This window comes from Meira miltonrushii, assembly GCF_003144205.1.
Source record: "Meira miltonrushii strain MCA 3882 unplaced genomic scaffold FA14scaffold_1, whole genome shotgun sequence".
NCBI classification, from domain to species: Eukaryota; Fungi; Basidiomycota; class Exobasidiomycetes; order Exobasidiales; family Brachybasidiaceae; genus Meira; species Meira miltonrushii.
In genome coordinates, this window is record NW_020289943.1 from 3,674,585 (window position 1) to 3,690,004 (window position 15,420).

The 15,420-nt window shown below is 36.8% G+C and overlaps 4 protein-coding genes across 4 annotated transcripts; 3 read left to right on the forward strand and 1 right to left on the reverse strand.

Annotated features, from left to right (window-relative positions):
• Positions 1–3,628: 3,628 nt before the first annotated feature.
• On the forward strand, positions 3,629–7,444 carry FA14DRAFT_159801 (uncharacterized protein). Its single transcript, XM_025498393.1, has one exon. The coding sequence runs from the start codon at positions 3,796–3,798 to the stop codon at positions 7,333–7,335; it is 3,540 nt and encodes a 1,179-aa protein (XP_025358344.1). The 5' UTR covers positions 3,629–3,795; the 3' UTR covers positions 7,336–7,444.
• A 2,240-nt stretch (positions 7,445–9,684) lies between these two features.
• On the forward strand, positions 9,685–11,130 carry FA14DRAFT_109784 (uncharacterized protein; the record flags this gene model as incomplete). The annotated part of the gene is made up of 2 exons (XM_025495890.1): positions 9,685–10,828; positions 10,910–11,130. Coding segments are annotated over 2 exons (1,365 nt in total), but the record flags the coding sequence as incomplete, so codon positions are not given.
• Positions 11,131–11,310: 180 nt separating this feature from the next.
• FA14DRAFT_22428 (uncharacterized protein) lies at positions 11,311–12,676 on the reverse strand. The gene has a single exon (XM_025502031.1). The coding sequence runs from the start codon at positions 12,294–12,296 to the stop codon at positions 11,379–11,381; it is 918 nt and encodes a 305-aa protein (XP_025358346.1). The 5' UTR covers positions 12,297–12,676; the 3' UTR covers positions 11,311–11,378.
• FA14DRAFT_22429 (uncharacterized protein) lies at positions 12,677–15,226 on the forward strand. Its single transcript, XM_025502032.1, has one exon. The coding sequence runs from the start codon at positions 13,057–13,059 to the stop codon at positions 14,845–14,847; it is 1,791 nt and encodes a 596-aa protein (XP_025358347.1). The 5' UTR covers positions 12,677–13,056; the 3' UTR covers positions 14,848–15,226.
• The last annotated feature ends 194 nt before the right edge of the window (positions 15,227–15,420 follow it).

Here is a 15,420-nt window from a genome sequence, read left to right on the forward strand (position 1 = left end):
ATATAATATATATATATATTTTATAAATATATTTATATTTCTAAATATATATTATATATATTTTATCTTATAATATTATTCTTATATATATATTTATAATAATTATAAAGAAAAAAATATTATTATTTAATTAAAACTTTTAATAACTTTTTTAGATTTTATTAAATTTAATTATTAAATAAAATAATTCTTTAATTAATAATATAAAAATAAAATTAAATATTTAATTATTATTAATAATCGATAATCTATTATCTTTAATTAATATAGATATTAATTTATTTAATTTTCTATTTTCTAATATTAATAATTATATCTTTAATAGATTATCTAATATATCTATAAACTAAAAAAAGAAAAAAGAAGAAAGAAAAATCTTACTTTTATAAGTAGTAATAAATTTATTTATATTAAATAAAATTATCGATTTATATTAAGATTTTTTAAGAAAGATATTTTTATTTATTAATTATTTAATTTAAAATAATATAAACTATATTAAATTAATAAGATATTAATTTATATAATATAAATAAGAGTAAGATTAATTTTATTATAAATAATATATAATAAATTATAAAAATATATTATTTTATAATCTTAATTTATTATCGATTTTTAATTTATTATTTTTAATTTAATTAAAAGAAGAAAAAAAATAAGTTAAATATAATATTTTTAATAAAAAAGTTTTTAAAAATAATTAATTAATTAAATTAAAACTTATAATTTAATAATTAAAAGATCTATTTAATTTATATAAATATTAATAAAAATAATAGAAAAATAAAATAATTAAATATCTATTTATAAAGATAATCTATAATTTTTTATCTTTAAAAAAAAAATATAATATATAAAAAGTTTTAAATAATTTATTTAAGATATAAATATAATTCTATTATATAATAAGATTAAAATAAATTAATTTATAAATATTTTATTAATTATTTATTAATATATATTTAATTCTATTAATTTTATTTAGAAAAGTCTTAAACTCTTATTTTAAGAAAATAATAAAATCTTAACTCTTTATATATCTTTTAAATTAATTAAATTTATTAATAAGTTTCTTATAATATATTTTTTTTATCTTTTATAACTTTTCGATTTCTTTAATATAAATTAATTAAAATTATTTATTAAATATAATAATTTATAATTAATCTATTATAATTAATTTTAAATATCTTTTTAAATAGATAATATATAAGAATATATATTTATATAATTTTTAAATTTTATTAAAAATAAGATATATATAATTAAAAAATTTTAATTTAATAATTATAATATTATAATTAAAGATTAAAATATATTATTATTTATTATAATTAAAAGATTAGATTTATAATAAGTTTTTTAATTTATTTTTAATATAACTAATTAATTAATTAATTAATATTTTTTTAATATATTTCTTTATTCTTTTTTTTAATATTAATAGTTTTTAATTATTAATTTAAAATCTATAATAAAAATTTATATTTTAATAATTAATTATTATTTAAATTAAAAGAATAAAGATAAAATAATTAAATTACTTTTATTTTAATTTTTAAAGATATATTTTTTTTAAATAATTATAATAGTTTTTAATATAATTATTTATATAAATATTATTATTAATTTATTTATAAAAGATCTTTATTTATTTTCTTATATATAAAATCTACTATCGATTATAATAGATTAAAAAAGACTTTTTATCGATCTTAATTATTTAATTTATAAAATTAATATTTTATTTAATCTTAAATTCTATATTAATAATATTTAATTAATAGATTTTATAAAATCTATTAAAAATAAGTTTTTATTTTTTCTTATATTTTATATATTTTTTTAAATTCTTTTTAATAGTTTATAAAATATAAAAATAATATTATTAAATTAATATTTTATTTATATAAATATCTTTTATAACTTTTAATTCTATAATAGAGTAATTTATTATAATCGATTATAATTTAAAATTAAATCGATTATATAGTTTTTAAAATTATTTTTCTATTAATTTATTTATTTTTAAATTTATAATTATTTAAATAATAAAAGCTTTTATATCTATCTTATAATTTTAAATAAAAATAAAATAAAACTATATTTCTTTTTTTATTTAAAATCTATAATCTATATAATAAATAAAATCTAAATAAAATATTTAATCTAATTTAAAGAAATATTATAATTATTATATATTATAAAATATTATTATCTATACTTTCTTTTTCTTTCTTTTATTATATAATAGATTTAATTAATATATTATAAATAATATTATTATATCTATATCTATAAATCGATATTTAAAAAACTAGCTTTTATTTTATCGATTTTATTTTAATTAGATAGATAGACTAGTTTATAGATTTAAATTATATTTATATATTTTATTATAGATTTAATTATATAAATTTTAAATATCTTTATTTATTATAAATATTATTTTTAAAAAAGATTTTATCTCTTTAAAGATTAATTTAATAATAACTAGATTATATTATAGAAGATTTTATATTTAATAAAATATAATTTTTCGATATAATTTAATAAGAATATATATTTATAATTCTATTAATAACTTTTTATATCGATATTAATCGATTAGATATTCTTAATAATTATAAAAATTAATTATAATAATATTAATATATATATATCTTAAATTAAATTAATATTTAACTTATAATATAATTTTATAATTAATATATCTATACCTTTTTCTTATTCTTTTTTTCTTTTATATTTAAATATCTTTTTTATATTTAATCTTTATAATAATTCTTTTTTTATAGATTATATATTTATATCGATATTATTTATATTTTAAATAGATATCTATATCTACTACTCTATTTATTCTATATCTATTAAATATTTATTAAATATTATTTTTTATTTTTAAGAATTCTATTTTAATAAATAAATAGACTTTTTTTAATTCTATATTAAAATAAGAGTTATTTATATTAATCTAATTATCTAAGAGTATTTAAAGGTTTTTCTTTATATCTTAAAGAGTAATTATAATAGATAGATAGCGATAATTAAAAATCTAATAGCGGTAGAATATATATAATACTAGTAGAAAAGATATAAGCTAAAATATAAAATCTAAATATTTATATTAGACGTATATACACGTCTTTTAGGGTTACACGCGTATATATACGTGTGAAGTAGATCAAGTAGACAGCGATAGAAAAAAAGTAGATTCGAATATCTCGCAATTTTATTTTTAATGCACGTAAAATTTCACTTATATAATTAGTGGAAAAGTGCCTAAATAAAGAAAAAATAAATTTTACAGCTTAAAGAGTCATATTTTACCTTATTCTTTAAAAACTCAAAAAACGCGCTTAAAAGCGCGTTTTTTAGGCACTCACAGAGTGCCTATACGAAAGCGCAGACACTGCGCTTTCGCAGGGCAGATCGCTTTGCGATCTGCGTGGTCCAATAGTCGCTCCCTGTATTGAGCCCATGCACGCCAGTAAGTAGGTAGTAACGCGAAAAGGATTAGAGGAACCGAGAGTGTTTCTTACAAACAAAAACTAACTTTTACGCAAATTCACTCTCCACCAACATATCACTTACCACAACCTCATCCAATCACAACCAAGGAGAAGGAAGTGGACATTGTTGAGAAGTATTGCAGACTTTTGCAAGTGCAAGCGTTCACTCTCAAAGAAAGTTACTTGCCCTTTCTCCTCTTCATAGCCTTTCGGCCTGATCATTGTCCTGCTTCATGAAAGATTTGTCCCATAAAATGATTTGTAAATCTTGAAGATCATGATTCAGCGTAACGCTGTATATCCATACGAGGACAAATCCTGGCCTTCAACAGCTCGGGATAGAAGTCCATCCTATCGTTCAAGAGCAGCAGAAGATGATTACGCTTCATCAAGAGCAGGTCCAAGCCGATATCATCATTCCGAATACGAAAGAAGGGCAAGCAACGCATACGATGATCATCGCTCTTACTCATCTCGCGAAGGAGAATCAAGACATCCTCGGACAGTGAATGGCTATGATTCAACTTCCTCCAGATATAGAGATGAGTACGATCGCCGCTCTGGATACAGTGAAAGCACAAGAGCTTATGATGATCTCAGAAGGCATGAAGACATAAAAGAGCACTACAGACGGCGTACTCCTAGTCCTCCTTATCGTTCATCCAGAGACTGGGAAAACTCAAATGGCCGATCAGACTATAGAGATGATTCAAGCTCTCGATATCAAAGGAGCGCTCGACCCGATGGATACCACAGAGACGATGTCTATAGACCTCGTGAGCATTATTCCACACCTCGTTCTGAGAGCAGGGTGGAAGAAGATCGGCACGCAGATAGTCGTTCATCGGCTCGGTATGAATCAAGAGAAGCTCGTCAGAATGGAAAGTCGTATGATGCTTACGACTACGAAAGGTCTGCGAAAAAGTCTGAGAACTCTCTTGAAGGTGCCAGACAGAATGGTACAGATAAAAGCTCTCATCGCAGCGTAAGACGGGCAGCACAAGAAGAAGATGACGACGATGGGCTACAGCAGCTGTGGAGCAAGTCAAATGGACGGAAAGAATCACCTTCTCGAGACAAAGATCGCCGTGCTTCCGGAACACCAGCACATACGCGCGATCGAAGGCCAATCGAGAAACCTTCTCTAGCAAGCAAAGTATTGGAAGAGGTACCCAAAAGAGGTAGAGGTGATCTCAGCAACGCTTCAGATCGACAAGAATACGTCCAAGATGTTCGAAGACATATTGAAATGAGACAGAAAGATCGAAGTGACCTACCCGTTCGTACGGAGAAAACAAAGACAGTGCTACGCTCCTTTCCAGAGATCCTCCTGCCACACGAACTTCTTCTGCCTGAAAATGCTCAACACTTACCTTCCGATGCAAAGGGTGAGAAGATACGATCTACACGTATCAGCTATGACCCAGAATTGGACAAAGAAAAGGATAAGAAAGGCAAGCGAGTTCTGTATCACGATTTGACAAAGGAAGTGATCGATCCGCGGAACAGTGCGGTCAAAGGCAAGAGTCGCAAAGAACTTCGATTATTTCATTGGAAGTGGGATGATCATTCTACAAAGTCCAAACCTCCACCTCCGCCTCGTTCGTTGGTAATCTCTGGTCTCTCGCCAATGACAGTGGTCACAACGGTAAAGAGATTTTTCGCCTCTTTTGGTCGAATTGATGAATGTGAGATCAAAATGGATACCAGCGGTATGAGCACGGGCGTGTGCTATCTGTCATTTCATCATGATTATGATGATGACTTGAAGCTAGTGGGAGATGTCAGCGAAGCCAAAGCTCAAAGGGGTGATCTTGTCGCAAAAGAAGCACGTCTAAAGATGAACGGACAAAAGATCGAAATGTCAGTCATCACGATAGCATTTGATGATCTGGACAGAACAACGTTCAAGAAGACATACAGAGATTTATTACAGAAGAAGATTGATGCTGTATCTCAAAAGAAAGAAGCCTCAACCCAATCGCCAGCACCTGCCTCAACTCCATCCATGCCTCCGCCTGGTGCACCAAGAGGTCCAAAGACGATGATCAGTAGAAACGGCCTCACTTCGCCCAAACCTCTATCACCTTTCGCACATGGCTCAAGACATACTGACGTTAGCCGACGAACCAGTCATGATGAAACGGACAAAGATGAAATCCATACTTCTGGCCAAATTCTTCGACAGCTTGTTAATATTGGAACTCCTTTTGCCTATGTGAATCGGGCAAGAGGAAGTACGATCGGGTGTGAAGCAATGGAAAAGTTGTTTGCCGATATGCGACCCGCCTGGATTAAAAGAGACGGTAGCGGATTTTATGTAGCCTTTCATCAAACCGATGGAGCAGATCGTGCGAAAAAGGTATTGGACGGTACAAGTGTGTCTGGCTATCGTATCTCCATCGAAGTACGCTCTCCAAACGATGAAAGATCCAATCGAATTAACAGTCGTCGCACTGATGGGAATCGAAGGAGTGAAAGTGTCGATCAAAGGGCTGAACCAGTGCAAAGTATTCCTGAAAAGACTGCTTGGACGGATGAAGAATTGTTTGAGGACAGCAAGTCAATGTTGTTGCGCGAGCTTGGAATTGCCTTTGGCAGGGATCTCAAATCAAGGATATTGAGCTCTTTTGTCACGAAAGTTTTGGAACCAGAAGGTTCATGTGGTAAAGCGTTGAGACAGCCAGTTAAGAGTATCAATGAACAAATCGAAGAAGAATTCAAGATCGATTTGGACGCTGAACGGCCAAAGAGCTTCAACCGGGCAGCGAAAGAGGAACGCCGATTGAAATTGGCACAACAGAAGAGAGAAGAGGAAGAAGCTGCTAAGCGAGCATTGGCTAAAGCTAATCAACCCTCGTCTGATGAAGAGGAAGAAGAGGAGGTAGTGACTAAGGAGACCAAGGCAAAACAAAAGAAGGTAAAGGCGAAGAAGGAGGTGAAAGTACCCAAACCGCAAAAGAAGATTGTCTATTCACCTAGTCCTGAACCAATTGATCCTTTTGTAAGCGGATTGGTGGAAGAAGAGGAGGACTTGTATTTCTGCCGTTTGGCACTAGAAATGATGCGAGAAGGTCAAGATCCACAAGAGCTTCCTGATGAAGATGAGCCAAAAGAAGAAGCTTTACAGTCTCATGCATCAGGTAGTGCACGAACGGAAGGATTCTATCGTATCCCACCAGCTGAAAAGGGCAAACATTTGGCCGATCGAAATATGGCATCTTCGACAGAATGGGGTTCCACTACTGCTGTGTCTACTGTTGGACTCGCATCAGCTCGTGACAATAGAGCAGACAGCAGAAGGTTTGTTCAAGGCATTGAGCAGCATAAGAAAGAAACGGCAACAGACACAGATATTCTCAAGTTCAATCAATTACGCAGTCGTAAAAAGCAACTTAAATTCGCCAAATCTCCTATTCACGATTGGGGACTGTATGCAATGGAAGCGATCCCAGCCGGTGATATGGTGATCGAATACGTTGGTGAAATTGTTCGACAACAAGTTGCCGATGAACGTGAAAAGATGTACGAAAGGCAAGGCAACTTTTCCACATACCTTTTCCGTGTTGACGATGATATTGTTGTTGATGCAACAAAGAAAGGCAATATCGCTCGCTTGATGAATCATTGTTGCACACCGAATTGCAATGCAAAGATCTTGACTCTGAATGGAGAAAAGAGGATTGTTTTATATGCCAAACAATTAATTTTGCCCGGACAAGAATTAACGTACGATTACAAATTTCAAGCTTCCGGTGATGAAGAAGACGCGATTGCATGTCTTTGTGGCAGTCCAGGCTGCAGAAGATTTTTATAGTTTTTTTTTTTCGCAAATCATTTTCCTCATACCTTATACATCTGTACTTTATTTGACCGCAAACATGTTTTTATTTTCATTTTCTTGTAATCTTGTAATAATGATGACCATGTTTAATGTGTGTTAATAGGAAGAATCTGAGTTTGTTACTGGTGGCTTTCACATTCGGCCCCGGGGGTAAAAATCAAAAAGGTTAGACTGGGGTGAATTCGGGCTTAACATTAGAGCGAACGCGCCTTTTTACATGAGCGATCCAGTGCCTTTTCTCCACAAGAACACTCAGCCAAATGCTGAAAGTTGGCTGCAGGCGTGTGCGCCCGGGTATTCAAAACATCTTTTGGGTTTGAAGTGTTTATTGTTGATTAACCATTGACACCATCATCTATTAAACTCCTTCACTTGATATAGATGGAGATTGCATACTCAGCCTTATAGATGTCGCCTCCATCTTCCTCATCAAAAGGAAAGGGGATTGGGACGTCAAAGACAAGTTCAGGGGATACGGGTAAACAGAGTTCAAATCAGTCTGCCAATGGAAATACATCAATTAACAGCAAAGATGGTTTAGACGTAAACAAAGGTCAACGAAGAACATTGTTCGCACGATCACCATCTGGCCTATCACTTTCTAGACCCAAATCACTCTTAGCTCCGCTTCGTCCATCACCACTGACGCCTTCAGTGAGCTCTACAAAACAAGATAATAATCAGCCACCGCATTTGCTTGGCGCAAGTCCGTCTAGCAGATCTATCGTTGATCGTAATCATGCAAGTGGCATAACAGCTAGCACGAGTAATGCTTCGATAAACAATGCCGATAGTATTCGAGCAAGATCAGTCAGTGACGGTGGCGCTTTGAGCAGATTAAGGAGAGTTGCCAGCAATGCAAGCTTAGCAAGCTCAGTTCGAAGATTTGAACCAAGTATCAAAGCTCAGTCTATCTTGGAGGATGACGATAAAGGGGCTGATTCGGTCGAACCATCCACTTCTCACGCGTCTGCTTCTGATAGTGTTGATAAAAAGGATGATAAACAGATGAATACTGCTGCTGCTAAAGCACATCCTACAGAAGTACAAGCCACGCCAGCACCTAGTGAGGCAAATCAAGAAGACACAACAATGGCTGAAGAAGGCAAAAAGAGAGCATTGGATGGAAATAGTGCAGATGATATACCAAAGAACCAGAAAAGGAGAACCTGGTTTGGTTTTATGGGTGGAGCTGAAGATGCACAAGCAAAGCCAGAAGAGCAGATAGATCCGGACAAGGCGGCGAACAGCCTTGATGTTCCTCCGACTAGAACGATAACGAATACTTCAGACGATCAGGACGGCCAAAGGACCATTCGTGGTCCACCCTCAACACTTAATGCAGAAGACAAACAGGCCACAATCAAATCTTGGATTCCTTGGAGAAATCAAGAAGGCGCTACAACTAATGATCATATCGAGAATTCCGGCCAAGCAATTCCAGATGAATCTACCTCATACACTGATAGTGTGAGAAAGTATATTGGCTGGTCATCTACACCAGCTACTGATGCTGCTCCCACGACATCCACTAATGGTTGGAGATGGTCGACATGGAACCCGTATGGAGCTAATGCTCAGCCAACTGGTGCCAATGAAGACAAGGCATCCGAAGTAGCAGCAGCGGCAGTTGAGCAGCCTAAATCGAGTGGTGATGCACGAGCGATGGAATTGAAACCTGATGTTGCCAAAGAACGAACAGATTCCACAGCATCGACAGCTTCGCCATCTCAGAGCTCTTTTCTTTACAGATGGGCACCAACTTGGTCTCGAGGAGCAGCACCTGTCCAACAACCCACAGAAGATGAAAGCCAAGATGACGAAGATTCCTCACCTAAAGAGCCGACAACGCCTGCAGAGCAATATAAAGCCGAGGCATTGGCATTGTTGGATGCGAAAGGTGCAGTGTTGAACCCGGCTACGAGATCCACATGGATCAATTATTTCAGCAGTCGTTCGGCGGCAGCACAACCTAAAGTGCCGGCAAAGGATTTGGATGAACCTGAAGTGATGCGAATTGAAAGTGGTACGCCATCTTCAAGTGCATCACCTGGATTACCACCTAACAGCGGGAAAAGTACACCGCTCACGCCTTCAATTCATTCAAAGAGTGATGCACCTCAAAAATCTGCTGATTCATCTCTAAATGCAAAGAGAATGGATCTCGATAAGCCAAAGCCTGATCCTGCTCCTGCAAACAGTCGACCAGCAACACCTCTGACAAACAACAAGGATGCCAAAATCCAACCAACTTCGCACGTCAAGCGATTGAGCTCATCAATGGTAAAGAATCCAAAACCGGCAAAGCCTGCTGCACCAAATCTACTTTTGCCATCCTTTGATGATACTTTCTCTACAGCACCAAGATCCATCACGCCAAAGAAGGGAGTATGGGAAAAGACGATGTCATTGCTATTCAATTCACCAGCCCAAAATGAAAGAGGTCGAAGGAGCTCGATGTTAGGTCCAGCATCACAACAAGATATGGACTCTAGACCGGGAGATGCGCAAGCACGTTTGCCACGGCTATGGTCAACGATGGGTGAAAAGGAAAGAGCTGCTTCTAAAGGATGTAAAGATGTTCGTAAAGTGACGATCATTGGTATTCATGGCTGGTTTAGTCAAGGCCCCATTCGAAACTTGTTTGGTGAGCCTACTGGTACTTCTACCAAATTTGCAAGTATGATGACGGACGCTGTACGTAAGCATTTCGCAGAAGCTGGATACGATTTGCAAGATGATCAAATAACAGTGATTGCATTGGAGGCGGATGGTTTGGTGTCTGATCGAGTTGATAAATCTTTTGCATCTTTACTCAGTAATCCAAAATGGGTGAAAGATCTTCTTGATTCAGATGCTATTTTTGTTGCTGCTCATTCTCAAGGCTCAGTCGTTGCAACCCATCTTTTGGCACGTTTGGTGGAACAACGTCATTTGAACCTTCGCAAATCGAGGATTTCGCTTTTGTGTATGTGCGGAATCCATAATGGTCCATTTGCACATTTACGAGGATCGATAACGAGTTATTATATGAACACATTCGAAACGCCGGCCGCAAAGGAATTATTCGAATTCCAGAATGGTCATTCTGCCGTTTCAAGATTGTACGCTGCATCTTTGCGTATCGTTCTAGCTGCAGGAATCAAGTTGGTCTATATTGCCTCTTTGGATGATCAAGTTGTTCCGCTTTATTCTGCTTTGCATACAGCCGCTTCTCATCCTAGCATCCTTCGAGGAATCTTTTGCGATGGTGCAGCATTTCCAAGGGTTGATTTCTTGACGAATTTATTGTCTTTTTGCGTCAATGTTCGAAATGCTGGCTTGGGCGATCATCATTTGGCAACGCTTCTTTCTTCTTCTGTTGCAGGAAGTTTGTATGGTGGTTTGGGACATTCGCTGGTGTATGATGAGCCACAAGTGTACAGCTTGGCGGCACGTTATTGTCTAGAAGTCACTTCGCCTGCAGGTTATCCAACAGCAAGGCCAGGTCAACAAGTAGCACCCGGTGTCCACTCTTCCATCACTCAAAACGCAAATCTGCCTCAAGGTATTCCACCACTTGATTTGGATGATGAATTCACAATCGCACGCAACCAAAAGTGGAACAGCAATCCGTATGCATTGCCTTGGAGTTTGCGTGGCTTGTTTGAAGATGAAAGAGTTCGACATTATTTCTCACCTCAAATTGATAAACTTGTTCGGGACTATCTGGATTGGCAACCTACAACAAAGACATTGAAAGACGTTCAATTCAGATTGGAGCCAATGCGTTTTATTGCGACAAGCAATAAGAATTATAAATCGAATGATGATCAAAAATCAGCTCCTTCTCGTACTCTTTCGGGAAGCACTGCTACACCTTCTAATTCGAAGCTCTAACTTCCTCAACGGGAGTCAATCCTTCTGCACAGAAAACATGTATTTTTACGATTCTAATTGCATCATATATACCATCGTACATTTTTTAAATCTCTTTCAATACTAGAAAGATGAGCATTTATTACGAATACGTCTAATTATGCCGTCTTTCCCAATCTGACCTTTCGCATCTCCTGCAATGCATTTCTTCCCGTGAACAGGGTCAACGTGGAAAAAGCCAATAGCCATGGAATCAATTTGAACAAAGTCAATCCAAATCCTTGCCAGTAGATGAAAGCCAAAAGTTCCAAAGCAACCAAAGAGACAACGAACGGAGAAGCGCGTGGAGAAGGTGTTTGAATGTTGAGAGAAGGAGCGATTTGCTTGTACAAAACGAAAAAGATGGCCCAAGGCACGACCAAAGTCAAAAGAGCTGCCAATGTTGTAATACTCTTTGCAGGCATTTGATCAGCGGCAGGTGTTGCAAATGTATGGAAATGATCTGCATGACGACCGAATCCTTGTTGTGCTTCTTTGCGTTGACGTGGCGTAAGGGGAGCGGAATCTTGCAATAGCGAAGATGGAAGTTTGATCGTTGCCAATGGTAAACGAACAGGTGCGGTAGAATGGTCAAATGAACCGATCAAAAGGGAAGCTTTCAATAAGCCACTCTTTGATTGTGTCAATATGGCAGGAAGACGATTGAATCTTTGATTCCATGTTGCTTTTCCAGAACTGCGTTTGACGGTAACGATGCTAGTATATGCAATCTCTTCATTTTCTGCATCAGTTAGACTGACGACGATTTGATGTGGTTGTTGACTGGCCGGCAGCTTTTCACCATCTGTTCCTTGTAATGTGAAAGCCAATCGTAAAACTTCATCTGACTCGATTGGAAGAGGCGATGGAACTCTGGGGGATGTTTTTAAATCGAATCCTTGAGAGATCCGTGCTGAACCATCAATGGTTGAAATGGATAGCTTTGCACCTGAAAGTGCAATCTGTGATCCGAATGCGAATGTGCAAAGTAATGCCAACAAGCAAAGCAATGCCGTCTGAATGTGCCGTATCATCATGTTTGCCGAAGTTGTCTTGGTTGTGAGGAAGAAGGTTTGGTTTGATGTGGTCAATGCTCGGTCTTTCTTCTCAACTCATTAGTCTATGTGCGGCGGCTGTGTGTGCTGGAAAACACTTTAGCGTGCAACGTAGCATGTACGCGTGCCGGCAGCCAGGTCATACGCTGATCTTCCATACTTCCCGAACCTCTTTTTGTTGTTCCACTTTCTTGATTGTTCTTGCACGGCTTTAAAGCGTCTCGGCCCCTTTCGAGATCATCACTATGACGTGACAATTTCTAGATACATCATGTGCCCTAAATTTCTGTTGAAATTGCAAACCAAGCAATTCCGGCGCCGCTTGTATATTTGCTCAAGTACCTTCTCCCGATTCTTCGTTGTGGCTGTAATTTTGCGCCAACGCCTGCCTGGAATTTTGTGTCATTGGGCGCTGACGTAGGCCGTTAAAAAAGGGCCCGCATAGAATCCAATTGAGAGAAGATTAAGGTTGAATACAAATAATGTATACAATTATTTATAGACTGCACTCCACCTCAAGAGCCAAGCGCAATTGCATTTCCAAATTGGAAAATAAAGATTACGTAGAGAAAGAGGAACGGCACACAGACCCTGCATTTGGTGAGGGGATGGAATTGGATTGCACTTCCATTCTATCTTCAATTCATCCAGAAACCTAAAACCTGATGACGACAAAGGACTGGATCGCAATCAAAGGTCTTATTTGACACAACAGATACGTTTATGAAATGGTTTATTACTGATGATCAAGATGTATGCAGCTCGTGCGCCGCGTGAGAGGTCACGATCAGACTATGGTTCACCTACCAGAACGGAGAAGGAGAAAAAAGAAATAGAAAATGGCGATAAACAAAACAGTCCATCTCGCTTCAAGATGGGAGGTCTAGGTGCACTAGGTGCAAAAATGCGATCTTATACATCAAACAATAGCCAAACAATACCTAGCCACCGACCGGACCCACAACGATCCCAGTCTTCCAATGAACGAATGCCAAAACGTTCGTTTAGCGGCTTATCATCTCATCTTAACTTGGCAAAGTATGCCGATGCCAACAAGTCACAAGAAGAACTCAAGAAAGAGCGCAGAGGAAGTCGATTCTTTTCACCATTCTCTGCTTCGATGAAAAAGACTGGATCAACTTCTAAAAAGGACAGACCATCTTCTTCCATCGATTCTTCCTCTCTTGAAAATGCACGAGAAGGCTCCCTGCATCAATATGACATTGCTTCTGTCGATACAAGCGAGGATGATGCTAAAGTATTCGCGGATTGGAAGGCGGGGAAACGAATCGAGGATACTTTATGCATACATCCACAAGACGGCTCACATGTCAGTTCGGCAACGGCTTATTTGAGCAATGATCTTGCCACACAAGATGCAAATGCTGTTGAAGATATTGCGAACAATGCTACTGTGCCGGAAGCTAGGAGTAGGAAGTCTTTCGTTGGTGCTCTAAGGAGGCGATTGAGCAGAACCGACTTGATCGACTCTCCTAATGTGGATGTCCAAGATGAAGGTCAAAGTAAAGGCTTCAAAGAAGGCAGCAGCTCACAGAATGAATCAGGTCAAGCTCCAAGCACCTTCAACCTTCGATCATTCCGTAATGTGAGAGGAAGCTCCATATATTCTCAAGAGATCGCCTTCCCAAACAATGAACGAACACGTAGTAGGACAGCAAGTGTATATTCAACTGAAGACATACCCAAACCTTCATTCGGTGCTGCTGGTGAAAGTTTTTCCAATTCTAGACGGGGTAGTATTATTACTGCTTCTGGTCCGCTTACAGCTGTGCCTGATCATATACAGGCCAATCGAATCACGGTAAACACCAGCAGTTTGGCTACAAGTCCTTCGGCAAGTAAGCCTACTAGCCCTCGACCGGAGTCGAGAAGGATGTCCACAGCTGGAGGAGGAACAATGACTGCTGGTTTATTCTTGAGGAATGCAGCACGTTCCAGGCCGGATTTGACCTGTGCCGTTGATGATGAGCCCGGAAGTCCACTGGCACCTCTTTCACCATTACTACCAGGCGGAGGCAATGCAAATGGACGTAATCGAACATCCTCTATCGGTGGAACGCCTTATCGCCCCTTGACACCGCTCGGACAAGGCGCTTGTAGCCCAGGCGAAGAATTGGCATTATTGGAAGCAGATTTAGCAAGGGCAAAGACGAATTCTTCTATAATGTATTTAGCGCAATTAGAAGAAGAACAAGCGGCAATCAAAAGAAGACAACAAAGACGAAGTAGACAATACAGTTCTTCAGGATTAGCAGAAAGTCCCGTTATCAGTACGCCGCCAAACGATAGCTATTTTCCTGCTTTCGGTAGAGGCGTTGGAGAGCATCTTGTCCGATCTACCGATGAGTACTCAAGGCAGTCTCAATCAAGTCGGCCGCCTCAGACGTTATTTGAAAGATTGGTCCAGCTAGAAAAAGATGCTTTGCAGCAAGAAAGTCGGAATGGCCTTGGACTACAGCCTGACGGTCAAGTAACAAACACGAACCGTTCCACTTCTCCGATCTCACGTTAGGTTGAGATTCATCATCGATACATACAATCAGTAATTGATCGACAGGGGCATGTGCATATACAAGCATACATACATGCGACATTAGCATCTTTTGATGTACTAAGTTGTTGCGTATGGATTCATTGCCCCTATCTACTGGACATTATCTTGCGTTCTTGGTTCCTTCTCTTTATTCTCTTTATTCATGTATGTATTTTATGCAGCTTTAATTTATGTAGATCAGATATTTCAACAAATCATTTTCGCGGGGAGAGAAGAAGAAGAGTAAAGAAGCATCACATACACATAAAGTATGCTTGGCATTCTTCAGGGGTACATACGTACATGAAGATCAAAGCTACACTTTTTGAGCTAAGGATCAATAATCTGTCAATCAGACGCCAAAAAGAAGCTAATTTTGTGGCTAGAAAGATGTTTTCAACATTACCATGACTTCTCTATTCGCTCTTACAGACGGGACTCAGATTTGTATTGAAAGCTGTACTATTTCAATTGATTGTGGCGCCTTTTTGCATGAATACATGTAGATATCAAACCCAGATTATTGAATTAGCTGCCAATGCGTTTCATTAC

Excerpts from the sequence above, each read along its gene's own strand:
- FA14DRAFT_22429 (XM_025502032.1), top strand. The coding sequence starts at position 13,057 with ATGATCAAGATGTATGCAGCTCGTGCGCCGCGTGAGAGGTCACGATCA.
- FA14DRAFT_159801 (XM_025498393.1), top strand. The coding sequence starts at position 3,796 with ATGATTCAGCGTAACGCTGTATATCCATACGAGGACAAATCCTGGCCT.
- FA14DRAFT_22428 (XM_025502031.1), bottom strand. The coding sequence starts at position 12,296 with ATGATGATACGGCACATTCAGACGGCATTGCTTTGCTTGTTGGCATTA.